A 26,342-nucleotide genomic window follows, 5' to 3' on the forward strand; every position below is an offset into this window, starting at 1 on the left:
CATTTGGTGTCTGTTATGATTGGTAATCTATCTTATCTTCCACTTTGTCCTCTCCACAGTTCTTGCATCGGTGCTTACCCTTGTAGTGGGAGATGAGTTTCTCCCTCTTTTCATTATCCTTTCCGTCTCTATATATCTCCGCTTCCATATCTCGTTTCTCTGTATATCTGTTCCTTCTCAGGGTTTTAAGGGAGTAATTTGCTATGTGCGATACTTCCAGGAAGTCCTCTGGGGACAAATTATTTATCAGCTGCTATTGCTGTTTATTATCAAGTTTCCACCTTCATCTCAGCAACAGAGTACTAAATCAAAGTGAAGGAACAAGAAGATATATATTCAAACTGATGCCACTGAAGCAATACATTGTATAAGAGAGTGAGAGAGAGAGAGAGAGAGAGAGAGAGAGATATACAGTACATTCAGAAAGTATTCAGACCCTTTCACCTTTTACACATTTTGTTATGTTACAGCCTTATTCTGAAATGGATTAAATTAATTTTTTTATCATCAATCTTCACACAATACCCCATAATAAAAAAGTGAAAACAGGTGTTTAGAAATTTTTGCAATGTAATTAAAAATAAATAACTGAAATATCACATTTATATAAGTATTCAGCCCCTTTACAGTACTTTGTTGAGGCACCTTTGGCAGCGATTACAGCCTCAAGTCTTCTTGGGTATAACGCTACAAGCTTGGCACACCTGTATTTGGGTAATTTATCCCATTCTCCTCTGCAGATCCTCTCAAGCTCTGTCAGGTTGGATGGGGAGCGTCGTTGCACAGCTATTTTCAGGTCCCTCCAGAGATATATTCGATCGGGTTCAAGTCCGGGCTCTGGCTGGCCCACTCAAGGACATTCACAGACTTGTCACAAAGCCACTCCTGTATTGTCTTAGGGTCGTTGTCCTGTTGGAAGGTGAACCTCTGCCCCAGTCTGAGGTCCTGAACGCTCTGGAGCAGGTTTTCATCAAGGATCTCTGTACTTTGCTCCGTTCATCTTTCCCTCGATTCCGATTAGTCTCCCAGTCCCTGCCGCTGAAAAACATCCCCACAGCATGATGCTGCCACCACCATGCTTCACCGTAGGTATGGTACTGACCAGGTGATGAGCGGTGCCTGGTTTCCTCCAGACGTGACACTTGGCATTCAGGCCAAAGAGTTCAATCTTGGTTTCATCAGACCAGAGAATCTTGTTTAGGTGCCTTTTGGAAAACTCCAAGCGGGCTGTCATGTGCCTTTTACTGAGGAGTGGCTTCCATCTGCCCACTCTACAATAAAGGCCTGATTGGTGGAGTGCTGCAAATATAGTTGACCTTCTGGAAGTTTCTCCCATCTCCATAGAGGAACTTTGGAGCTCCGTCAGAATGACCATCAGGTTCTTGGTCATCTCCCTGACCAAGGCCCTTCTCCCCCGATTGCTCAGTTTGGTCGGGCGGCCAGCTCTACGAAGAGTCCTGGTGGTTCCAAAGTTCTTCCATTTAAGAATGACGGAGGTCACTGTGCTCTTCGGGACCTGCAATGCTGCAGAAATTGTTTTATACCCTTCCCCAGATCTGGGTCTCGACACAATCCTGTCTCGGTGGTCTACTGACAATTCCTTCGTCTTCATGGCTTGGTTTTTGCTCTGACATGCACTGTCAACTGTGGGACCTTATACAGACAGATGTGTGCCTTTCCAAATCATGTCCAATCAATTTAATTTACCACTGGTGGACTCCACTCAAGTTGTAGAAACATCTCAATGATAATCAATGGAAACAGGATGCACCGAAGTTCAATTTTGAGTGTCATAGCAAAGGGTCTGAATACTTATGTAAATGCGATATTTCAGTTATTTATTTTTAATTACTTTGCAAAAATTTCTAAACACCTGTTTTCGTTTTTATATTATGAGGTATTGTGTGTAGATTGATGATAAACAAAGGAATTTAATTCATTTTAGAACAAGGCTGTAACGTAACAAAATGTGGAAAAGTGAAGGGGTCTGAATACTTTCTGAATGCACTATATATATATATATATATATATATATACTAGGCTAAGTGGGACCTGTTGGGTCCCATGCTCACATGGGAGGGGCTGGTCCCCCAAAGCAATATTCCACCTCTCCACCAATTCCAGTGGGCCAGTGGGAGGGGGGGGGGGCTTTCTGGAGCACTAGTATGGGTTTTGTGAGCTGAATGGACTGGTTTCCAGAGGACTAGTATGGACATTATGGGCCAAATGGATTCTTGGGCTGGCGGCTCAGTCACTCAAGCCTGGTGTGCTGGCAGCTCGCTCACTCACGGCTGGTGGGCTGGCAGTTGACTCATGGTTATTCCTTGAAATTCCATTTCAAGCAGGGTGCAAGGCCACCAAATTCAAATGAAGTTTCCTACCATTTCAAGCAGGGTGCAAGGCCACCAAATTCAAGTGCAGTTTCATACCATTTCAAGATGGGTGCAAGGCCACCACATTCAAATGCAATTTCATACTATTTCAAGCAGGGTGAAACCACCATAAAAACCACCATAAAACCACACAAAACACCACACTCACAGTTCAGTAGATATCCAGTGTGTTCAGTTGATTCACAGCTCAGACAGAGTCATGACCTCTCCCTCCCCCATCATGCAGAGACTGAGCCACACCCACACTTCCGGGTTTTATAATCCCTCCTCCTCCCACTGGAAAACGTGTGGCCTTCATGGCGTGATTGACAGGCGAGAGATTCCCAACAATTTTTAAACACTTTTGTTTTTCATTGATGGGAAGAATCCTCTGCACCTGATGAGCAGACGGGGACTGAGTAAGATGGCCAAAAATCACAGCCATAAGTGGTAGCGTTTTATCTAACATCAATATAGTGCAAACAGGAAGTTGTCAAGTTTAGACAAACAACCATTTGCATGCAGTGCCTTTTCACTTCAACCCAAACCCCCCAAACAACCATTTGCATGCAGTGCCTTTTCACTTCAACCCAAACCCCCCAAACAACCATTTGCATGCAGTGCCTTTTCACTTCAACCCAAACCCCCCAAACAACTATTTGCATGCAGTGCCTGTTTACTTCAAACCAACCATATTTTCATTTTCAAACCACATTAAGGGCTCTCACGGTTGAGTAGACATGTGTTCAGTGTTATTCAGAGCCCAGAGACACGTGACCCTCTGGCTTCCTCCATCTTGCAGAGACTGAGTGAGGCACAACATTTCCGGGTTTTATAGTCCCTCCCCCCTCCCACCAGCAGGGGCAGCAGAGAATGGCAAATATTTTTAAAACATTAATATCTCTCTGATTGTTCATCGATGGGAAAAATCCTCTGGTCCAGGAAGGCGGAGGGAGGGTCTGAGCGAGGTGGCCAAAAATGACGGCCGTAGATGGCGGCGTTCTCTCGGAAATCACAGCACAGTGAGCCAAAAGCGGTCAAGATCAGACTTCTAGTAATATAGATATATATATATTTGCAGGAAACCGAAGATCCCGGAGAAAACCCATGTAGGTCACGGAGAGAACGTACAAACTCCGTACAGACAGCACCCATAATCGGAATCGAACCCGGGTCACCGGCGCTGCAAGCGCTGTAAGGCAGTAACTCTACCACTGTGCCACCGTGACTGCCGAAAGTGATTTCTTCAGAAGCACAGGCATTATGATTTTGAAAACTGATTCGTTTTGCAAGAGGAATTCTAAATATGAACTATTTTGTTTGCTTTTCATAATTGCTCACTTGGATGTATTCACGAGGCAGTCACTGCAGCTCCACTGAGGAAGCTGGATTACCTCATGAAACCGCAAAAATTGCTCCAGCAATTTAAAAAGTCATCTTGACACTAAGATTGCGTTACATGAGCGTAAATCTATGATCCAAGCCAGCTGTCAGTATGTACAATAAATACCGTTTACTTTGTGATTACAGTGCTGAGGTGTCATGAACATGTAACCTTGAAGTCATCCTGTGACCAGTTGCTCCAGATAATCATTCACTGATGTGTGTGCAGGAAGGAACTGCAGATGCTGCTTTAAACTGGTCATAGACACAAAATCCTGGAGTAACTCAGCGGGACAGGCAGCATCTCTGGAGTGAAGGAATGGGCAACGTTTAGGGTCGAGACCCTTCCTCGGTCCAGTATTTTAGTTTAGTTTAGAGATACAGCGCGGAAAAATGCCATTTGGCCCACCAGGTCCGCGCCGACCAGCGATTCCTGCACATTAACACTATCCTGCACAGACTAGGGGCAATTTATTTTTCCATTTATCAAGCCAATTAACCTACAAACATGTACATCTTTGGAGTGTGAGAGGAAACCAAAGATCTCGGAGAAAACCCACGTGGTCACGGGAAGAACATACAACCTCCGTACAGACAGCACACATAGTCGGGATTGAACCCGGGTCACCGGCGCTTCAAACGCTGTAAGGCAGCAACTCTACCGCTAAGCCACCGTGCCGCCCTCTCGTGTTCACCATTCATTGATAATCCTTCTCCATCTACGCATCACATCAATGTGCTCGCACCTCGACAGATTCACCACAGTAATATTGCAAATATTTATCTTGGGCCTAACCAAGTGGCCAATTTTGCAGAGCTGTTTGACTGGGCACCATTGCAACAAAAATGGTCTGTTGCCTCAGGAGACAAAGGTTTGTGGTTCTGGAACCTGTTACGGTGCCAGCTCCTGTAACGTCAGAGTCAAAGTGTCAGAGAAAGTACAGGGTGAACAGCAGTGCTTGGAAATTCCAATCAGGTAACACTTTCTGAATACAATTCCAGTATCGCAATAAACATGTCGTACACAGCAGGAGTTACAGAAAGAATCAAACATGAAAAGGTATCTTTCTGAAACTAACTGGGAAATAAGGCATTTTAAATTACTGATATCTGCTCTACCCTGCAAATAAAACTAAATAGCCATTTCACTCATTGCCAATAATCCTTGGCCTTAATATCAGACACATACTTTCAGTGTAAGCATGTTAAAATCCACTTTAAAATCTCAGCTTGAGCTGATAGGAAGGACTTGGCTCAGTAATGTACCAACATGGGGAAATTGCCTTTGATTCCAATCCACACACAAGCCAAGTGAGTAGTGATTCAGCACACAACCAGGGGCCTGTCCCACTTGAGTGTCATTTGCGCGTCATGCAGGTGGCGGGCGAGGATTTTGGGAATCCCAAAATCCTGGGCACCGTGCACTACCGCGCTTCACTGCCTACGTCACCATGCACGCGTAATGCACGCCATGCGCGTGTCACACGCATGTCTCGAAGCGCGCGTCGTGCGTAGTGTCGCTTAAATTATGTTGCTTAAATGACGCGCAAACAACACCCAAATGGGACAGGCCCTTATTGCTGCATATCAGGTGAGGCACAGGTTCACTTGCACCTTCTCCAACCTCATCTACTGTATCCGTTGTTCAAGATGCGGACTCTGATACATCGGCGAGACCAAACGTAGACTGGACGATCATTTCGCTGAACACCTTCGCTCAGTCCACCTCGACGTACCTGATCTCACGGTTGCCAAACACTTTCATGCCCCTGTCCCACTTAGGAAACCTGAACGGAAACCTCTGGAGTCTTTGCGCCCCACCCAAGGTTTCCGTGCGGTTCCCGGAGGTTGCAGGTGGTTGCCGGAGGTTGCAGGTAGTGGAAGCAGGTAGGGAGACTGACAAAAACCTCCGGGAACCTCCGGGAACCGCACGGAACCCTTGGGTGGGGCGCAAAGTCTCCAGAGTTTTCCGTTCAGGTTTCCTAGTGGGACAGGGGCATAATTCTCCTTCCCATTCCCACACAGACCTTTCTGTCCTGGGCCTCCTCCATGGAGGCTAAACACAAATTGGAGGAACAGCATCTCATATTTCCCTTGGACAGTTTACCACCCAGTGGTATGAATATTGAATTCTCTAACTTCAAGTAACCCCTGCATTCCCTCTCTCTCCATCCCTCCCCCGCCCAAGTCACACCAGCTTCTCATTCTCACCCAGCAAACAGCTAACAATGGCCTGTTTTCTTTATCATCGTTACTTTTTTGCATATCTTTCATTAATTTGTTCTGCGCATTATCGTCCATATCTCTCTCGTTGCCCTTTCCTGCGACTTTCAGTCTGAAGAAGGGACTCGACCCGAAATGTCAGCCATTCCCTCTCTCCAGAGATGCTGCCTGTCCCTCTGAGTTACTCCAGCATTTCGTGTCGATCTAACGTTATCAAACACGGCTTAGTATAACTGTTCAAATTATTTTTACAGCACAACGAAGAGGCTAATGTCCGTGCCCAAGTATAGGTCGTGTTCGAAAGATTACTGAAGAATTATTTCTTAACCAGAATAACTAATAAATTTTACACCATTGCTACAGATTCAGGCATTTACAGATAAAGAAATTATAAATTAATTACTGCGAGTAATTGTTGCAATGAAATTAATTATCTCAAAGTTATTTTTAGAAAGGCAATTTTAGAAAACTGCCTTTGATCCGCTTGCTTCAGCCCACAATGGAGCATACATTCATTGTAACTGCACTAATTCCAGAAATGTCTGTCAAATGAGTTCTGTAAAAAATATACTCCGTGGTGTTCCCGAATTCTAGCCTACTTTCGCGTTGAAACCTGCCAAAGTTACGACTCTCAATTATGTTTAAGAAGGAACTGCAGATGCTGGAAAAAAGTTTCGGCCCAAAATGTTGCCTATTTCCTTCGCTCCATAGATGCTGCCTCACCCGCTGAGTTTCTCCAGCACTTTTGTCTACTCTCAATGATGTGGTCGTTTTAGGCAATTAATGTTGTAGACAAGGAAACAGAAAGTCGGCACAAAATGCTGGAGTAACTCAGTAGGACATGCAGCATCTCTGGAAGCAAACTCAATGCAAACATTTATTTCTAGTGCAAGGGTTCCCAATCTGGGGTAAGTTTACCCCCAGGGGGTAAATTTTGCCTACGCAGGGGGTAAATTTGTTGATTTTGGATTTGTTCAGATTTTTTCTCATTGACTGATTGTGCTTGGTTCTGGGATACCGTATCTGTTCTTCATTTGTTGTTCATAAATAAGTGAAATAACATTGTTATGTGTTATTAAAATTGCCTGGGGTAAATGGGACGAAAAAGGTTGGGAACCCCTGTTCTAGAGGGCTTGTATACAAAAACAGGGATCTAATGCTGAGGCTCTATAAGATGCTGGTCAGGTGGCATTTGTAATATTGTGAGCCATTTTAGGCACCATATCTGAGGAAGGATGTGCTGGCTCTGGAGAAATGGTCCAGAGGAGGTTTACAAGAATGATCACACGAATGAGTAGGTAGAACTGTTTTATGTTAACCTGCTTGTTTCATAGGTTGAAGTTAACCTGATGTTTGATAGCTTAACCTGCATTTGATGGCACTGGGCCTCTACTCACTGGAGTTTAGAAGAATGAGGGGGGAGCTCATTGAAACAAATGGAATAGTGAAAGGCTTGGATGGAGCACTGGATAAAAGCACCTGGTCCTGATGGTATACCCGGTCGTGTTCTAAAAACCTGTGCGGACCAACTGGCGGGAGTTTTTACGGACATTTTCAACCTCTCACTTCTGAGGTCTGAGGTCCCCACCTGCTTTAAAAGGGCATCAATCATAACGGTGCCCAAGAAGAGTAAGGTGACGTGCCTCAATGACTATCGACCAGTGGCACTAACGCCGGTGGTGATGAAGTGCTTTGAGAGGCTGATCATGGAGCAAATCAACTCCTACCTCGACAAAAACCTGGACCCACTGCAGTTCGCTTACCGCCACAACAGATCAACGGTGGATGCGATCTCGCTGGCCCTCCACTCCGCACTGGACCACTTGGACAACAAAAACTCATATGTCAGGCTGTTATTCATCGATTACAGCTCGGCATTCAACACAATCATCCCCTCCAAACTGGTTACCAAACTCGCAGAACTGGGTCTCTGCGCATCCCTCTGCAACTGGATCCTCGACTTCCTCATCCACAGACCACAGTCTGTTCGTATTGGTGGAAATGTGTCAGCCTCAATAACAATCAGCACGGGAGCACCTCAAGGCTGCGTGCTCAGCCCCCTGCTGTACTCACTCTATACCCATGACTGCGTAGCCAACCACAGTGCGAACTCCATCATCAAGTTCGCTGACGACACCACTATTGTGGGGCGTATCACTGATGGGGATGAGTCAGAGTACAGAAGAGAGATCAAGCAACTGTCCATATGGTGCCAGCGCAATAACCTGGCCCTCAACACCAGCAAAACCAAGGAACTGATTGTGGACTTTGGAAGGAGTAGGAGGGGGACCCACAGCCCCATTTATATCAACGGGTCGATGGTTGAAAGGGTCAAGAACTTCAAATTCCTGGGCGTGCACATCTCTGAAGATCTTTCCTGGTCCGAGAAAACTAACGCAATTATCAAAAAAGCTCATCAGCGCCTCTACTTCCTGAGAAGATTACGGAGAGTCGGTTTGTCAAGGAAGACTCTCTCTAACTTCTACAGGTGCACAGTAGAGAGCATGCTGACCGGTTGCATCGTGGCTTGGTTCGGCAATTTGAGCGCCTTGGAGAGGAAAAGACTACAAAAAGTAGTAAACACTGCCCAGTCCATCATCGGCTCTGACCTTCCTTCCATCGAGGGGATTTATCGCAGTCGCTGCCTCAAAAAGGCTGGCAGTATCATCAAAGACCCACACCATCCTGGCCACACACTCATCTCCCTGCTACCTTCAGGTAGAAGGTACAGGAGCCTGAAGACTGCAACAACCAGGTTCAGGAATAGCTACTTCCCCTCAGCCATCAGGTTATTAAACCTGGCTCGGACAAAACTCTGATTATTAATAACCACTTTCTGCTATTTGCACTTTATCAGTTTATTTATTCATGTGTGTATATATTTATATCATGGTATATGGACACATTTATCTGTTTTGTAGTAAATGCCTACTATTTTCTGTGTGCTCGGGTGGAGACTGCTGCTGGAGACCCTCTGCAAGGTGCCCCAGGACTCCACGATGACGGTCAGCACCGCCCGCGTTGGAAGCTCTCCGCACCAGAGCTCCACGATGTTGGAGCAGCGGCCCAATGCTCCGGAGCTCCAAACGGCGACCCAGGTAGGCATCGCCCGCTCCGCGGTGACTCCAGCGCTGCGCCGCTGCTGTAGCAGCCCTGGTCCGGTTCCCGGTCCCCGGCAGGAAAGGCCGCTCCGATCCAGCTGGTAGGCCGCGAGGTGGGGGCTAGGACGCGACTCGGAGAAATAGTCGCGTCCCCGACAGGAAGAGACTGGGAGACGGGTTCCCCCTTACCCTGCCCCCCTCCCCCACATAGAAAAGTAAAAGTTCCCCCCCCAAAACAGACTTTGGACTAACTGAAAATTTAAAAAAAGATAGAAATGACAGACAGGCTGTAGGTAGAGGCAATAAACATGACAATAAACTCACTTGAACTTGAACTTGAGTGGTGGAGTGGATGTTTCCCCTAGTGGGAGAGTCTAGGACTAGAGGTCATAGCCTCAGAATTAAAGGATGTTCCTTTAGGAAGGAGATGAGGAGAGACATTTCTTTAATCAGAGGGTGGTGAATCTGTGGAATTCTTTGCCACCGAAGGCTGTGGAGGCCGTCAATGGATATTTTTAAGACAGAGATAGATAGGTTATTGATTAGTGCATGTGTCAGAGGTTATGGGGAGAAGGCAGGAGAATGGAGTTAGAAGGAAGAGATACATCAGCCATGATTGAATGGCGGAGTAGACTTGATGAGCCGAATGACCTAATTCTACTCCTATCACTCATGACATGACCTTATGATAGAAGGACCGGGTGACATTTCGGATCGAGACCCTTCTTTAGGGACCCCACTTTCACCCACTCCTTCTCTCCAGGGATGCTGCCCGTCCTGCTGAGTTACTCCAGCATTTTGTGTCTATCTTTGGTGTAAACCAGCATCTGCAGCTCCTTCTGAAACAGATAGTAGGATTGAGTGAGCAGTGTCCTATAGTGTGATGCAAGTACCTCCTTTGTTTTCTTTCAAATAAATGATCGGGATATCGGCAACTAGATGATAAAAGATATCTACGTTTTTTCTGATGACCAATAATAGGGGAATGATAACGTGAGTCTCTTCATGCAGATACCTTGTTGGAAAATAACTTTAAGAACGTAAGTAAACTGAAGGAGAGGGCGACTGATCTGCACTGAGCCTATCTCCTCTTTGGCACACAGTCAACAATTGCACATCCTTTCAAAAATACTTGTGAATGAACTCGACTTGACTAAATGATTGCCCCCTAACCTTTGTAATAATGTCCCCTCATTCGAGATTTTCTCACGAGTAAAGACATCTCCACAGCCTGTCTGTCATGCCTTCTCTCGGGATCTTATGCGTTTCAAGGAAGGATAGTTAAGGATAGTTAAGTATATACACAATGACAAGAAGGTAAACAGTAATCCGAGGCTTAATCTGAGGGTTTCACTTTAAAGATGGAAATCTGAGACATCATAAAAAATAATAATAGTTGCTCACAGTGGGGCTGCGGTAGAGTTGCTGCCTTACAGCGCCAGAGGCCAAATCAATGGATATTTTTAAGGCAGAGATAGATGGATTCTTGATTAGTGCGGGTGTCAGGGGTTATGTGGAGAAGGCAGGAGAATGGGGTCAACAGGGAATGATAGATCAGCCACGATTGAATGATAGACTTGATGGGCCAAATGACCTTATTCTGCTCCTATCACTTATCAACCCAGATTCGATCCTGACTGCAGCTGCTGTCCGTACAGAGTTTGTACCTTCACCCTGTGACTGCGTGGGTTTTCTCTGGGTGCTCTGGGGTTTCCTCCCACATTCCAGAGGCGTACAAGCTTGTAAGTTAATTGGCTTCTGTATAATGTCCCTAGTGTGTAAGATTACTGTCTGGATGATTGCTGGCCGGCATGGACTCAGTGGGCCGTAGGGCCTGTTTCACACTGTTAGTTCTTTAAACTAAACTAAACGAAACTAAAAATAAAATTCTGGAACTCATACATAATGCCATTAAATGGAGGAGCAAGAAAGTAAAGCTGAAAGCATGAAGCTACTGTCAAATAATGCATGTTATCCCAGTATAGCCAAGGATATTGGAGCTATGGAAAGGAAAACAGTGAAGATTGACACGCATGATACCTGGAATTAAAAGTTAAAGTTGTGAAAAAAGACGAAATATTGCACCTTTCTTCCCTTGAACCAAAAAGTAATGATAGGTTTTGAAAGGGTAAATAGGTGAAAATTGTTTCCACGGGCTGGTGAATCGGTAACAAAGACTTGCGCTCAGTGAATAAAGAGAGAAGTTAGAAGCAATTATAAAACATAGTAGATTATTAGAATAGGAACAGGTACAGGAATTGAGGCAGAAGATCTAACATCATTTCGAAGCCAACTGAATACATTGTTGAGAAGGAAGCATGCTGATGGATATGGGGAAATGATGAGAAATAGCAGATGGGTGAAGATAGCCTCAGTTGAAGAGTTTAGTTTAGTTTAGAAATTAAGTGCGGAAAAGGCCCTTCGGCCCACACTGACTAGGGATCCCCGCACATTAACACTACCCCACACACATTAGGGACAATTTACACTTATACCAAGCCAATTTACCTGCAACTATGTACGTCTTTGGAGTGTGGGAGGAGACCTAAGATCCCGGGGAAAACCCACGTGGTCACGGGGAGAACGTACAAACTCCGCACAGACAGCACCCGTAGTCGGGGTCGAACCCGGGTCCCTAGCGCTGCAGGCGCTGTAACTCTAGCGCTGCGCCACCGTGCCACCCAGTTAACAGCAACAGCAGAGCCACGATCCAAAATTCATGCTATAATTTCTACAATTCATAAGATTCTAAATCACCAGAGCCGAGATCCATAGGAGAACTATTATTTCAGTGAACTGCCTATGCTGTTGCTCATAATTACATCTCTGAGCCCTTCGCTATATCAATATCTCCGAGATTAATGCCTCCCACCATCAAATTACTACTCGAACAAGCCTTCTCCTAATCACCAACGCTCTACATTCTCACTGTGTTGAAATACGAACTCTTCACACGCACATACTTGAGGGAGTTTTCTTGCTAGTCATACACAAGTTGGGGGAGGTACGAGAGCCAGAGAAACCTAATTATCCTGCCGCTGCACTTTCCAAAGGTGTGCCCAAACATTTTCTCCAGTTCATAATCCTAGGAGCAGAGTAAGGCCATTCGGCCCATCAAGTCTACTCCACCAATCATTCATGGCTGATCTATCCCTCCCTCTCAATAGACAAAAGGTGCAGGAGTAGGCCATTTGGCCCTTCGAGCCAGCACCGCCATTCAATGTGATCATGACTGATCATCCCCAATCAGTACCCCGTTCCTGCCTTCTCCCATATCCCCTGACTCCGCTATTTTTAAGAGCCCTATCTAGCTCTCTCTTGAAAGCATCCAGAGAACCTGCCTCCACCGCCCTCTGAGCCAGAGAATTCCACCCTATTCTTCCCATTCTCAACCCCATTCTCCTGCCTTCATCCTTTAAACCCTTACTACCCTTAATACCTTCACTAATCAAGAACCAGTCAATCACTGCCTTAAAAATATCGGCGAAAGGAAATTCATCACAAAAGTTCACCATTAATTTAGTGAATTATTTCCCGTAACCTCAATACTACCTCAATGTGATGAGGTCATAGTCCACTCAATTTTCCCATCCTTGATTTTCCAGTTTATAAAATCGAGTGTAGCATCACTGAATCACCACTTCCTTTCCAGCATCTCATTTTTATTCTTAAAATTCTTCCAAGTGTATCCTCACTTCCTTCACTCCATCCATGCTCAGGCCCCATGCTTTCAGGTTCCCTCTCCAAACCCCTTTGTCCCTTATTTTCTTCAGTTTTTTGTTTTAGTTTCATAGATACAGGGCGGAAACAGAGTCCGCACCGACCAGCGATCCCCGCACATTAACACTATCCAACACACACTAGGGATAATTTTACATTCATAAACAAGCCAATTAACATACACACACGTACATCTTTAGAGTGTGGGAGGAAACCGAAAATCTCAGAGAAAACCCACACAGGTCACGGGGAGAACGTACAAACTCCAAACCAGCATCGAACGCGGGTCTCTGGCGCTGTAAGGCAGTAGCTCTACCGTTACGCCCTTCTGCCTAGAAAATAAATATCTTTGAAGTTGGTGATCCCTCAATATCTCGTTTGAGTAGATGTCAATGTTTGTCTAGTTACACTGCTCTGCGATGTATTGGGAAGTTTTACTACTGTTTAAATGTTGCAATCTTCCTCCTGTTTGGACTTTCAGCTCACTTGACATCAAAATACATTATGATTTTGAGGCAATGGGTTTCTTTTGTTTTAAAAATAAAATTACATTGTTTTAACTGGAAATACTTATTCAAAACTTATCTTCGTTGAAAAAAACCACATCAATATTCTGTTTAACCTGCATCAGTTTGGGATGGTATGTAAATAAAAACTAACTACAATTTTGTTTGAAAACGTTTGTTGGATAAAAGTAATATCTTTTAAATTGCAATGTTTGCGAGTCCAGATGTTCCAGCAGTTTATGAACGAGCTCTACGATATCCAGTCTAATGTGTTATTAACAGCAATTTTCCAATTACAATTAGCAATGTATAATGACATCTATGCTTGACATTAGTGACTTCTTCTTCTTCTTAGGCCCCCTTCGGTCATGGCTGACCAAGGGTGTCTCCAGGGTGCTATTCCCTATATGGAGGACGCCTGTGCGTGACTTTGTTTAACGTGGGGAGACTGGTGCACAGACAGCCACCCCACGGTCCTTGACAGATCTGGGTCAGGGTCCAGTGGCATGGAGTCCAAGACGACCGGAGACCCTTTTCTGCTGCAGCCTTCATCCACCTTCCCAGCTGTTGTGCCGCTCCACTAAGGTCAGCCATCGTTCTCCGCCTGTTCCACCATTGAGGTCTTGGTTGGATTGCTCTTTGCTAGAGACCTCCCCCTCGACCTTACCGCCATGGGTGGCCCTACCAGTAGCATAGCTCCAGACGGCATCGCTCTCTGGATCTCAGGTCCACACAAGTTTCTCCACCACGACAAGGTGACAATCCACGGAGAAGCGATAGGGACTGATCAACGCATTATTACATATGCGGCTTCAATTTTTCAAGTAAAATAGATGAGAATAAAAGAGAATTTCTTGGAAAAAAAATACTGTTCTTACCTCCTGGTAAACCATCCCAGATTTCCAGTCTATCGAAGCGACATAACATTCCTTCTCGATTGCTATCCGATTCCAGGTCAAAACTTTCAAACTCCAGCAGGATCTCTGCCAGGGCAGGTGCAAAGATTATATAGGTGCATTCCAAGTTATTTGGATACTTTTCAGGAAATTTAGGTGACTTGATCTCTCCGCTTTGTTCAGTGAAATTTCTGGAACATTCTGGACCTGCAATACAGAACGACAGATTTAGAGCGTGTCGGAAGGAACTGCAGATGCTGGTCAACACTGAAGATAGACACAAAATGCTGGAGTCTGAAGAAGGGTCTCGACCCGAAACGTCACCTAGTCCTTCTATCCTTAAATGCTGCCTGTCCCGCTGAGTTACTCCAGCATTTTGTGTCTATCAAAAGATGAAGAGCTAACGGTGTAGGTATATAATTGTCACGTGCAAGAACGGAACTCACTATCAAAACATGGAGGGGACGGAGGACACAATTTTTTGGCGGCCACGCGCGCATTCGCATGCGCACACTCACACGCGAGGCTTCGGAGGCTCAATCCAGCGCTAAAAACGGTGATTTTAAAATCGGGATTACAAAAACTTGGGGGGGGATGTCCCCCACCTCTCAAAACATGGGGGAGACGTGTCCCCTCTCGCCCCCCCGGGTTTTCCGCCCCTGATCACGTGAACAAAGATGCAGAGAAAAACTTTTGTGCTGTTTGTGTGCTGTTGCAGTGCTGAACTACTATCTACCTCTTTGGTGACCCTCGGACTATCTTTGATCGGACTTTGCTGGCTTTACCTTGCCTAAACGTCATTCCCTTATCATGTTTCTGTACACTGTAAATGGATCGATTGTAATTGTGTATTGTCTTTCTGCTGACTGGTTAGCACGCAACAAAAGCATTTCACAGCGGTACCTCGGTACACGTGACAATAAACTAAACTGAAACTGAACTGATCCAGTCGAATCATGTTGCACATGAGAACAATTAAGCAATACCCAAGTACATCAGGTTCAGCAAAGTACATCAAGTACATCAAAGTGAACAGTACCAAAGTATGGAATTTAGTGGACATTGGCAAAGTAAATACAGTCAGTACAAACCAAGGAGCAGTTTGTTGATAAATGTGCTGAAGTTGAGATGGTTTGAGTGCTTCAGGTTCGTTAGTGTACATATCACCAACAATTTGTCCTCGACCAACTACATTGTAGCAACAACTAAGAAAGCACACTAATGGGCCTGTCCCACTTAGGCGATTTTTTAGGCAACTACAGGCGACCTGCTATGACTATGACAGTCGCCGGCAGTTGACTAAAAAAATCGCCAATTGGGACAGGCCCATAATAATAATAATAATAATAAATTTTATTTAATGGGCGCCTTTCAGACATCTCAAGGACACCTTACATAGTAATCGGAATAACATATAATCGGAATATAACAAGTAATAAAGACATCACAGAGACACAAATTAAAAACAGAATTCAATCCAAAAACAGAAAATCAAAAACACTGTGTGAAGATGGAGCAGCGGCAGCCAAAGCGCGCCAGCGTCACTCTCTCTTCACGGCAGAAGAATGCCCCTGTCCCACTTAGGAAACCTGAACGGAAACCCCTGGAGACTTTGCGCCCCACCCAAGGTTTCCGTGCGGTTCCCGGAGGTTGCAGATGGTTGCCGGAGGTTGCAGGTAGTGGAAGCAGGTAGGGAGACTGACAAAAACCTCCGGGAACCGCAGGGAAACCTTGGGTGGGGCGCAAAGTCTCCAGAGGTTTCCGTTCAGGTTTCCTAAGTGGGACAGGGGCATAACTCCTCAACTTTCTCCAGAAGACTTAGGAAGGTTGGCATGTCTCCAATGACTCTTAACAATTACAACAGATATACCACAGAAAGCATCCTGAAGATAGGTCTGAAGAAGGGTGTCGACCCAAAACGTCAGCTATTCCTTCTCTCCAGAGATGCTGTCTGACCCGCTGAGTTACTCCAGCTTTTTGTGTCCATCTTCAATTTAAACCAGCATCTGCAGTTCCTTCCTGCACAATCACCCTCTCCAGTTTGGTTTCGCAACAGTTCTATCCAAGACCTCAAGTAACTGCAGAGAGTTGTGGATGTAGCCCAGTCCATCACACAAGGCAGCCTTTCACCCAATCAATATCATCTACTTTTTTCCCCTCACTGTTATCAGACTACTTATCGGCCCTCCCACAAGATCGGGTGTAGTCCTGAACTACCAATCTAACTCACTGCAGTCCTTGCAATTTTTTAAAATCTACACCTTTTCTGTAACTGTAGTACTTTATTTGCACTTTATCAGTTTATTTATTCATGTGTGTATATATTTATATTATGGTATATGGACACACTTATCTGTTTTGTAGTAAATGCCTACTATGTTCTGTGTGCTGAAGCAAAGCAAGAATTTCATGGTCCGATACAGGGACACATGACAATAAACTCACTTGAACTTGAACTTGAACTTGTAACACCATAACTATGAGGCACTCCCCACTAACGTAAGGGTTATGTCCCATGGACCCTTGTGTAATAATAATAATAATAATAATAACTTTATTTATAAAGCACTTTAAACAACTACAGTTACCACAAAGTGCTGTACATGAGAACTCATGAACAAAAAGCTATTACAAACAATTAAAAACCATTAAAAACCGTAAAACGAAGGACTATAAAAAACACACTAAAAATTAAAAGACATTAAAAGCACTAAAAACAGGAGCAATGCCTCAGCCAGTGTCGAAAGCCAAAGAATAAAAATGTGTTTTTAGGGAGGATTTGAAGATGGACAGTGAGGGGGCCTGTCTGATGTGCAGCGGCAAGGTGTTCCAGAGTGCCGGAGCAGCAACAGAAAAGGCTCTATCCCCTCTGAGCTTCCGCTTAGACCTTGGTACCTCAAGGAGCAGCTGATCAGCTGACCTGAGGCACCGGGCAGGAGCATATAGGTGGAGCAGCTCAGAGAGGTAAGGCGGGGCGAGCCCATTCAACGATTTAAAAACAAATAAAAGAATTTTGAAATGAACTCGAAAGTGCACTGGGAGCCAGTGTAGGGAGGCCAAAATTGGCGTAATGTGCTCCCTCTTTCGAGTTCCAGTCAAAAGGCGAGCGGCAGCATTTTGAACAAGCTGGAGACGAGCCAATGAAGCTCGTGCGACTCCAGAGTAGAGTGCGTTACAGTAATCCAGCCTAGATGTAATAAAGGCATGGATTACTGTTTCAAAATGCTCCCGCTCGAGAATGGGCTTCACCTTTGCCAGCTTCCTTAGGTGAAAGAAGCTGGACTTAACCACCGCGCCTATTTGTTTGTCTAGTTTAAAATCACCGTCCATCCTAAAACCCAGGTTCAAGACGGTTGGCTTTACAGACAATGCCAGTGGACCCAAGTCAACAAAGGGAGGTTCACGGCAGCCATTGGGGCCAAACAAAATCACCTCTGTCTTCTCTTCATTAAGTCCCAGAAAGTTTAAGGCCATCCAGGACTTAATGTCCTCAAGACAAGACAGAAGTGATTTTAGAGAATAGTCTTCTTCTTTCCTGAGTGGCATATATAACTGGCTATCATCTGCATAAAAGTGAAAGGAGATGCCATGCCTTCTTAAAATTGAGCCCAGAGGAAGTAGGTATAAGGAGAAGAGCAGGGGCCCTAAAATTGAGCCCTGTGGAACCCCATATACCAAGGGAGTGGAGGAGGATTCAAAGCCAGCAAGGCTTACACGCATGGTTCTGTCTGCCAGATAGGACCTGAACCATCCCATAATCTTTCATAAGTTTGGAAATGGTTGTGCTACTGTGCTCGCGTAAATGTACTATTTGATGCGGAGACCACATAGGAGCTCAGATGAGGAAATGAAAAAAAAATTAAATAAATTTATGTTAAAAAATAATAAATAATAGTCTGAGGAAGGGTCTCGACCCAAAACGTGACCCATTCCTTCTCTGCAGAAATGCTGCCTGTCCCGCTGAGTTACTCCAGCAATTTGTGTCCATCTTCGGTTTAAACCAACATCTGCAGTTCCTTCCTACATGACAATAAACCAATTTATATATCAATAGTGTAATAGCTACAGATAAATTGCAGTCAAAAAGTGCAAAGGCTGGTATGATGTAGGTTGGGAGATCAGGACTACACCCTTAGTTTATGAGAAGACCATTTAGTGGTCTGATCAATTCTTCCACACCTCAAAAGAAAAATGTCCTTAAATAGAATCCCAAATTTCATGGAATTTGATGGTATTTCCTGAAATTCCCCAACTGCGCGTGTGACTGCCGCCCCAACTGCACAGGCGCGGATACCGGACCCACTGCGCACACGCGGGGAGATGGCGTCATTTTCCGTCCCTACCGCATCACCGGCGCCATTTTCAATTGTGACGCGGCTGACAGGCCTCCCCCAACTGCGCAGGCGCGGATGGTAGTAAATATACTTTTTTCCCCCAAATCATCCCGCGGACCGGATTGGACCACTACCGCGGGCCGGATGTGGAAATTTCCCCAAATTTCCCGAAATTATTTAATTTCCCTAAAATTACCCGAAGACAACCAGAATTTTCCGAATTTCGGGTAATTTCCTTCAAAGTGGAGACACAGGGTCTGATAACAGTGGGGAGAAGGGCTGTTCCCTAATATGGTGGGAGGAGCTTTCAAAATGTTGTACCTTGTGTCTGATGGGTGAAGAGAGATGAGGTGATTGTGGTTGAATTTTGGATGGGACATGTTTTAGGTAACTGATATAATATTGCCCAAAATTTAATCTCCAAGATTTCCTCCATCCAGCCTGTCAGAGTGAATTCACCCATTCAGCTATCTTTCCCTTAAAAATACCAAGAGACTATTTTTCCCTTAAAAATACCATGACAATGTTGGCAGCTTTCGAAAAGAGATGTGCTCCGTGCTATAACATCCTGCTTTCTTCTCCAACTGCAAACTCAGCTAAGTAACTTCAAATCCTAAATTTAGAAACTAACGTTGGAGACTTTATTTCTGTGCATCTCAAGGTCATGGATTCCCAGGGACATGATTTTTCCAGCCGGCCACTGGAAATCCCATTGGATTTACAGGGGGAATACTTTGGGATTTCAGGCCTGTAATCCAAGCCTCCATGCAACATTATTGTTAATTATAGTAAATGTGTGTGTCACTTTGTGCTGGCTCAAGATACAAATAGCTGTTGCAAGTATGTTATTCTTTTCTGAAGATCATAGCATCATAAGGGATAGGAGTAGAATTAGGCCATTTGGCCCATCAATGCTACTCCGCCTTTCAATCACGGCTGATCTATCTCTCCCTCCAAACCCCATTCTCCTGCCTTCTCCCCATAACCTCTGACACCCGACCTAATCAAGAATCTATCTTGATGAGGAGGACTGACTGAACTTTGTAGCCTTCCACCACAGTGAAGAATGCTGTGGTGGATGTTTGTGTTAAATTCTATTGTGTATTGTGTGTTCTTTTTAAGTATCGCTGCTGGCAAATTCATTTCACTGCACCTTCGGGTGCATGTGACGAATACATTTGACTTTGACTTTATCTATCTCTGCCTCAAAGACTTTGCCCCCACAGCCTTCTGTGGCAAAGAATTCCACAGACAGATCTTGTTGATCTATCCTTGTGGATCTTTTCCATAGACACAAGGAACTGCAGATGCTGGCTTAAAAAAAAAAAAGCAGCATCTATGCAGGACATGCATAAGTGATGTTTAGTTCTGGACCCTTCAGACCCAGAGTCTGAAGAAGGATCCTGACTAAGTAACCTCACTTATCTATGTCTTCCAGATATGCTGAAGAAGACCTGAAGATTGGTCTCGCCCGAAACGTCACCTATTCCTTTTCTCCAGAGATGCTGCCTGACCCCGCTGAGTTACTCCAGCTTTTTGTGTCTATTTTCCCCGAGATGCTGCCTGACCTCCGAGTTTCTTCAGCAACTTTGTGTTTTTTATTTTTGGTCTTTTCCGTGATTTCCTTGTCTCAGATTTCGAGTGCTCAGTCTCGGTTGGTCATAAGGTTTTTCCTTACTTTAAAAAAAAGGTAACAATTGGCAGGGTTTTCATCCCCATAACCGTTGCCACATGCAGACGTTGACAGCCCTGCTGGGAAACAGGCAGCAAGCACTTAGTTGGTGGGGTAGCGTGGGGGGGGAAATAGGTGCGGAAAATGAGAGCTGCCAGCAAATGGATCATTGAAAATACATGGGGTTAACGTTGGTAATCTACACCTGGTGATCATGCCAACCCACCATTAATTGGAGGACATAATGATCAAACAGAGACCAATGCAGGCATCTCGCTTAACAATAACTGTGGCCTTTGACACAAAAGCCTGTTTTTTAAGGTTTAATAGCCTGGCTGTGTGACTTCCAGCACTAAATATAATGGCATTCCTGATACTACACAGTGCAGGGTTTAGGAATTTCAGCTACCCGCTGGAGAAATAGTAATTGCACCTTTCCTGTTGTTAATTCAAATTTTAAAGACGGTTTTATGTGCAAATGGCCGTATTTTACCAACACCAGTGGGATACGCGAGTCTCTATGAGCTGAGAGAGGCTCTATGAGCTGAGAGCGTATGGTTCCACAGGGGGTGATTCTGCTTGCACACCAGATGCGACCTGTCATGCACTGACACACAGGCTAGTAGAGTTAATGCATACGGCATGTGCCCACCGTTGGGGATCCAGGTTGAACAGTGTTGTCACAGGTGTGGCTATAAAGCATTGTAAAGAAATGATACATTGCAGTAGTTACTGCAAGATTTGCGCACAGGCATATACTTTTTCCGCTTCGTCCTGAGCTACTTTGGAGAGAAAATAAATCCGATCCCATGATACACAGCCTCTACATTTTTATCGGAATTGACTCCCAAGTATCAATACATCCCTGAAGCTTGAAAGGCAGAACGTTGATATTAAAAATGCCAGGGCTCTGAGTCGGCATTTAATTTGTAAAGTCAGCACTGAAGACAGTAGCAGCGGAGAACCTTTGTGCCTCTATGTCCGAAGCGGTTTCAAATAATCCTTGCCCGTTGCGTTAACCAGGGAATGTCCACTTCTCTGATCGGTGGAAACTCCAACTGGCTTTTCAGTTTTGACCACTTTCAGTCATAGAGAGATAAAGATTAGCACCAACCACCCAATTATACTAAAGAGAGGCACACAAATGCTGGAGTAACTCAACGAGACAGGCAGCATCTCTGGAGAGAAGGAATGGGTGACGGTCCAGACATACCACTGACCCCGTCACCCATTCCTTTTCTCCAGAGATACTGCCAGTCCCGCTGATTTACTCCAGCTTTTTTGTGCCTATCTTCACTTCAAACCAGCACCTGCAGTTCCATCTCGCACCTTATGAAGTCCCTGATCCTGTGCTGTACCATTCTATGTTCTATGAGTCACTGAGAAAACGTGCAATCTCCGCAACTTCCTTTCATTCCTAAAAATGCTGGATCTTGAAGAGTGCAGTTTAGGAAACCACTGGCCAACCTATAACATCCATCCCAAAAGATCATTCTTCACGGACCAAAGGAGAATGGCAGCAGCTGGTTTAGGCAATGAGGAACTTCACAGTTATGTACGACTCTGCCCTCATCTGATCTCACACACGCTCAACATCACGTTCTGAGGCCGTGGGTAGAAACCCGGAACAAGGAAGGCATTCTTCCCGAATTCTTGCCCGGGGGTAACGAGTCTTATTTGAAAAGCTGTTTTTGAACCTAGGACACTCGCTGCACTGGATGGTTCGTGTCCACATTGCAACACATACTTGTTGGATGAGCTCTCAAGAAAGCCAACATTTAAAACATTTTTTTAAGTGCATGTTTTGGATAAAGTATAAATTATAAAGTATAAAATATAAAGTATCCTTTATTCTCATTCAAACTTTTAGTTTGAACGAAATTACGTGCCTTGCAGTCATGACAGAGAATAAAATAACAGAACACACAATGAACACAGTTTAACATCCACCACAGTGAGTCTACCAGGCACCTCCTCACTGTGATGGAAGGCAAAAGTCTTAAAGTCCTTGTCTCTTCCTTCCTTGTTCTCCCTCTACGTTGAGGCGATCCAGGCTTTCGATGCTGGTGGGCCCCCCGCTGGGTGATGGTAAGTCCCGCGGCCGAATCCGAGCTCCGCGAACGGGCCGGTTCAAACTCCGCGGTCCGGGGCGGACGAAGCTGCCACCCTCCAGTCCAGCGGACGAAGCTGTTGTTGCGCCAGCTCCGGAGAATCGGTCACCAACCTGGGACCTGCGAGCCGAAGCCTCCGCGGCTCCGAAGTCGGGCCACCGCCGCATCGTGCAATGGCAAGCATAACATGACATAACACGATAAAATCAAACGCAGTTGGCTAACATTTCTCATTCGTGCTGGAGTTAATCATCATGTTCCAGTGCTGTGAAATGAGCAAGAACTCCCACAGAATAAATTGCATCATGAATAAAACATCCATCAGCTTAGGGAGAAACCTGGCCGTTTAAAGAACGTCAACTTCATGCAGGGTGGCCCAAGCCAGCGGAGCCCGTGAGCCCTGCAAAGACAGGACTGGGGTCGGTTGTGGCCCCAGTGTGTTCCACACCTTGTCCCGCCAGTCCCCCATTGTCCAGTTGAAGGAAAGCATTGTTGTGCTTACTTGGAGGAGACAGCCAAAGAAGTGACTCATGCAAATGTCTTATGGGGCCAGCAACACTACAGACGGAGCTTCACCTCACTGACTGCTGGTGTGCTGCCAGCTTACTGAGCATGTGGCAAAGATGGGCCCGTTTCCACGCTGTATGTTTCAATCAATTAGCTCCCATAGATTGGATCACCCACCCCAGCATAGAGGATGATGACTCTGGTCGGTAGGGTTGCCAACTGTCCCGTATTATCCGGGACATCCCGCATATTGGATCCGTAATTTAGTTTGTCCCATACGGGACCGCTCTTGTCCCGTATTTGACTGCGGCTACTCGGGTCGCGGGGACTGTCGGGTCGGAGCGCCGCGTCCGGCCCCGCCTCACCCGTCCCAGCGTAGTGCAGCCCATGGAGTGCAGCAGCAGCAGCAAAAATGTTCACTGTCCCTCGGTCAGTACATGTGACAATAAACTAAACTGAAACTGTTTCAAACTTTTCTCTTGTTCTCTGCTGAGCGATTTGAGTTGATTAAATAAACAGTGAAAAATCAGTGCGTGCAACTTGCTCAACCCCTTGCTGAAGCCTTGGATCATGAAGGTAAAATAAACCCTTACCAATACAAATGCCTCACGAGTGGCAGGCTGGAATGCAGTCCAGCTACTTGGCTGGCCAGGCATGACGTGTAGTAAAGAGAGGTGCTTTAGAGGAAAACGACAATAAAGAAAAGGAAACTCATCCTAAAATAAAACCGTTAGTTAAGGAAGTAGGTTGATCTATGATAGACACAAAAAGTTGGAGTAACTCAACGGGCCAGACAGCATGTCTGGAGAGAAGGAATAGGTGGCGTTTCAGGTCGAGACCCTTCCTCAGACTGAGAGTCAGGGGAAAGGGAAACGCGAAGTGCAGACGGTGATGTAGAGAGATGTAGAACAAACGAATGAAAGATATGCAAAAAAGTAACGATGATGAAGGAAACAGGCTATGGTTAGGAGGTAGACAAAAATGCTGGAGAAACTCAGCAGGTGAGGCAGCATCTATGGAGTGAAGGAATGGGGTGACGTTTCCGGTCGAGACACTTCTTCAGACTGATGAGGGGATGGGGAGGCAGGAAGAAGAAAGGAAGAGGCAGAGACAGTGGGCTGTGGAAGAGTTGGGAAGGGGAGGGGAAAGAGGGTTATTGTTAGATGTGGGCTAGGTGAGAACAAGTTACAGACAATGAGACTCCACAAGACGACTTTGAAGCTGGTACGACTTGGGTGGGGGAGGGACGGAGAGAGAGGGGATGCAGGGGTTACTTGAGGTTAGAGAAATCAATTTCATACCGCTGGGCTGTAAGCTGCACAAGCGAACTATAAGATGCTGTTCATCCAATTTGCGTTTTGGCCTCACTCTGACAATGGAGGAGGCCCAGGACAGAAAGGGAATGGGAAGAGGAACTAAAGTGTTTGGCAACTGTTGATCTATGCTGCTGTACTGATCAACAATACACTAGATGTTGGTTTTAAAAAACTGACAGAAGAAGGAAGTCTCCTCTCGGTCATCTCTTGTACATCTTTGCATAATTGTTTTATTTCAATTGCTACTTATTTGCAATTCTAAGCCTATGGGTACAAGCGGAAACCCTACCCTATAATCTGCCTACCATATGTTTAGAGGATTACAGAATCAATTGAAACTATTATTTTGATATGTGACAGACATATGTTGTTGCTGACATCTGTACTCGATTTCCGAGCTGAATTGTAGACATTAATAGTCACAAAGGGGATCAACACTTGGTTGTGTTATCCTTGTAAATGTGAGTGTGGAAGCTGTACATTAGCACAGATAATGTAAGCCTATTTGTATGTGTCATGCATGTGAGATAGGTAAAGATGAAATTCATTAGTGCATACAACGCGAGTATGTAAGTACATCTTATTCCTGCATAAGAGATGGATTGTGGTACTGGCTATATACACAAAATGCTGGAGTAACTCAGCAGGACAGGCAGCATCTCTGGAGAGAAGGAATGGGTGACGTTTCAGGTCGTTGTCCTATCTGGGACACAGGATAATAAACTCTCTTGACTTGACTTGACTTCAGTTTGGGGAGTCTAGGTTAAAATGTGGTCGTACAGCTGGTTGAGCAGGAGGCATCACAGAGGGGGAGCAGCGAGAGAGGGTGTTGCAGAACCCTCGTCGGAGAGTGGAGGAGGACCTCTTCAGAGTCGCCATACCTTGAGGAGATTCTGCAGTAGATCAGACTAAAAGCATAGGAGGGAACTGCAGATGCGGGTTTCAACCGAAGATAGACACTAAATGCTGGAGGAACTCAGCGGGACAGGCAGCATCTCTGGAGGGAAGGAATGGGTGATGTTTCGGGTCGAGATCCTTCTTCAGACTGTGTACATTAATGGGCCTGTCCCACTCAGGTGATTTTTTGGGCGACTACAGGCGACTGCCGCAAAATTTTCAACATGTTGAAACGTTTTCGGCGACAGTGGCGACTGTTTTTGCTGTCGTAGGTGAATTCCATTAAAACTAGTCCCTGGCTGTCGCCTAAAGAGTCACCTAAGTGGGACAGGCCCATAAGGTGCAGGTGCAATATGAGGTTATTGCATAGGTCATGCGTTTACTAATGAAAGCTGTTGGCAACGATTAAAGATGTTAAATGATATTTGTACATCAAAGTGATAACAACACCATTTGATTGTCTAAGTATGCGCCATAATTCTCAACACAAGTAAATCGCATTCAGGACTATTGACCAGTCATTTAAGGTAATTAGGAAGATATTATAGAGATTAGCTGCATAGACAACAAATGTGATTTGTTCTAATTGACAATACTGAAAGAGAAAGCTTGTGTTACTATTGAATTAAAATTAAACTTTCCACTTGCAGTCTGACTAAATTAATCTTGACATGTAATATTCATTGACAGTATTTCTGTCTCTCTCTGCATTGTTAGTAATGCAATGTTAATCACATCTCCAGGTGCCAGAAAATCAAATTAAGACTAAGATTAACTTTTAGCATGCTTAAGGGGTGCTTTTATCATTGGGGCTTCTAAAGCTTGTCAGTCAGCATTGCACTTTGAACTGTAATGCCCGTATACAAAGGGCTCTTGTCTAGATTATGAACTGTGCGCGCACAATCTATGTGACTCCCAATATGTGCCTGCGTTCCTTTGCACTTAACCCACAGGCCCTTTAAATGGAATCATGTCGAGCTGCAGGCTCATTCTACTTGCCGTGCATAGCTCATTTAATGATGACCACCTCGGTCAATCACCCTTCAGGAAATAGCCTTGTCGTTACACAATTCTCACAGGCACATCAAGCGTTTTGATGTGCAGGACTTGGCCTTGTTGCTGTCTGTATGCACGTGCAGCAAACCGACACGAACAATCACGCACAGTTGACAAACCAGTCAACAGATAACGGAGGGGCGGGCGTCCGAAAGTTGAAAGGTTTATGTGCATGGGTTAGCTTTCAGTAAAGGCAGTTCAAGAGAGGAATTCTCTATACTCTCTTTTAAAAAACAAGAGATATAGCG

General features: G+C 45.1%; 1 protein-coding gene across 2 annotated transcripts in view; it reads right to left on the bottom strand.

Moving 5' to 3' along the window:
• The window catches only part of nrp1 (neuropilin 1), a 265,706-nt gene that overhangs the window by 166,111 nt on the left and 73,253 nt on the right, over window positions 1–26,342 (bottom strand). For both annotated transcript variants that reach the window (XM_033042001.1, XM_033041992.1), the window contains exon 5: window positions 14,184–14,408. In XM_033042001.1, the coding sequence (XP_032897892.1) occupies window positions 14,184–14,408 (225 nt within the window). The remainder of the gene's footprint in view (window positions 1–14,183; window positions 14,409–26,342) is intronic.

This window comes from Amblyraja radiata, chromosome 2 (assembly GCF_010909765.2).
Source record: "Amblyraja radiata isolate CabotCenter1 chromosome 2, sAmbRad1.1.pri, whole genome shotgun sequence".
In the NCBI taxonomy this organism is placed as follows: domain Eukaryota; kingdom Metazoa; phylum Chordata; class Chondrichthyes; order Rajiformes; family Rajidae; genus Amblyraja; species Amblyraja radiata.